The 1,594-nt window shown below is 46.9% G+C and overlaps 1 protein-coding gene across 1 annotated transcript; it reads right to left on the bottom strand.

The window, feature by feature from the left end:
• Positions 1-925: 925 nt before the first annotated feature.
• Positions 926-1,367, bottom strand: LOC125290221 (histone H3). The gene has a single exon (XM_048237135.1). It carries the CDS (start codon positions 1,334-1,336, stop codon positions 926-928), a length of 411 nt encoding a protein of 136 aa, XP_048093092.1. The 5' UTR covers positions 1,337-1,367.
• Between the last annotated feature and the right edge of the window lie 227 nt (positions 1,368-1,594).

Here is a 1,594-nt window from a genome sequence, read left to right as displayed (position 1 = left end):
CGCTTGGCTCACTACAACAAGCGCTCCACCATCTCTTCCAGGGAGATCCAGACGGCAGTGCGTCTGCTTCTGCCCGGTGAGCTGGCCAAGCACGCTGTGTCCGAGGGAACCAAGGCAGTCACCAAGTATACCAGCTCAAAGTAAAGCCGGATTTTGAACGCGTTTTAATACAAAGGCTCTTTAAGATCCACCCATGTTCTCTTTGAAAAGTAATTCCAATATAAACAGACTACATTGCATTCATTTGCATATAAGTCTCTAGATAAGTCTCAATATTTTGCCACGGCTGTATCATCCTCTAAACGACCGTCACGGGACAGAATGGGCTCCTCGTGTGGTTTGAAGAGAAACTGCACCGATAGGGAGAGAAACATTGACCAGGCCAGGATAATGTGCCAGTTGTCCTATTCGTCCGTCTTAGCGAATGAGGACAAGTTAAAACAATGGATCCAGCAGCTGTGTTGTGCTGGTCTCATTTGTGTATTTGCTGTAGCCTACTATACTAACTGGTGTTGAATGTCAAGAATAAATATGGCATGTCGTGATTTAAAGTCGACCTGACATTAAACTCAATTTCGGGAATGAAGTTTAAATGTCAGTATGTCGAGTTTGTGGCCCCGTCGTAGAAAAGCCCTGTCTCTGGGCAGAAGTCCGAAAGTTATATTCGTGTAAAAGTCACATGACTACATTATGTGTGGGGAATCTTCTGAGTGTAGAGTGTTTAACTTGCTAGTATCGAGCTCTCTTGCACGTGTCGCCATTACATTTAGCGATCAATACGCGACACCTACTTATTAGAAAATACCAAACCATGCAAATAATAGAATAGTAAGGCTAATCAAGAACCAAGGAAACCAGCTTTTTTTCTATGTTTTGGTGGCTCTTAAAAGAGCCTTTAAATGTTTAGTTCTTGACTTCAAATCACTTAAGCACGCTCCCCACGGATACGACGAGCCAGCTGGATGTCCTTGGGCATGATAGTGACTCTCTTGGCGTGGATGGCGCACAGATTTGTGTCCTCGAACAGACCGACGAGGTAAGCCTCGCTAGCCTCCTGAAGAGCCATGACCGCAGAGCTCTGGAAGCGCAGATCTGTCTTGAAATCCTGAGCGATTTCCCTGACCAGACGCTGGAAGGGCAGCTTGCGGATCAGCAGTTCAGTGGACTTCTGGTAACGACGGATTTCTCTCAGAGCCACGGTGCCAGGCCTGTAACGGTGAGGCTTTTTCACGCCACCGGTTGCAGGTGCGCTTTTACGCGCAGCCTTGGTGGCGAGCTGCTTCCTCGGAGCCTTGCCTCCGGTAGATTTGCGGGCAGTTTGCTTTGTTCTGGCCATTGCTCCGTATTCTTCGGAATTGAACAGTATGAACACAATGGCAGACCTTGGGTGTATAAGGCCCACGGTCTCAGCCTGCCCCTCGTCTACTTCTGGTTGTTGGTCTCCGCTGATTGGTCATCCGAGTGCCGCCTGAAATTCAAAATACAAAGCCCACCCTCGAAATGAGCTCATTGTGTTGAATGACTATTCATAAAACCTCTTCAATTTAAATGACAAATAAAAGAAATACACTGAAACATTCCATCGGTCAGTGCA

The sequence above is a fragment of the Alosa alosa genome, unplaced genomic scaffold, assembly GCF_017589495.1.
Source record: "Alosa alosa isolate M-15738 ecotype Scorff River unplaced genomic scaffold, AALO_Geno_1.1 AALO_1.0_unplaced_234, whole genome shotgun sequence".
NCBI lineage: Eukaryota > Metazoa > Chordata > Actinopteri > Clupeiformes > Clupeidae > Alosa > Alosa alosa.
The sequence above is the reverse complement of the archived record's forward strand: the minus strand, read 5'-3'. Positions and strand labels throughout refer to the sequence as shown.

Bases quoted from the DNA above. Each gene is read 5' to 3' on its own strand.
- LOC125290221 (XM_048237135.1), bottom strand. From the start codon at position 1,336: ATGGCCAGAACAAAGCAAACTGCCCGCAAATCTACCGGAGGCAAGGCT.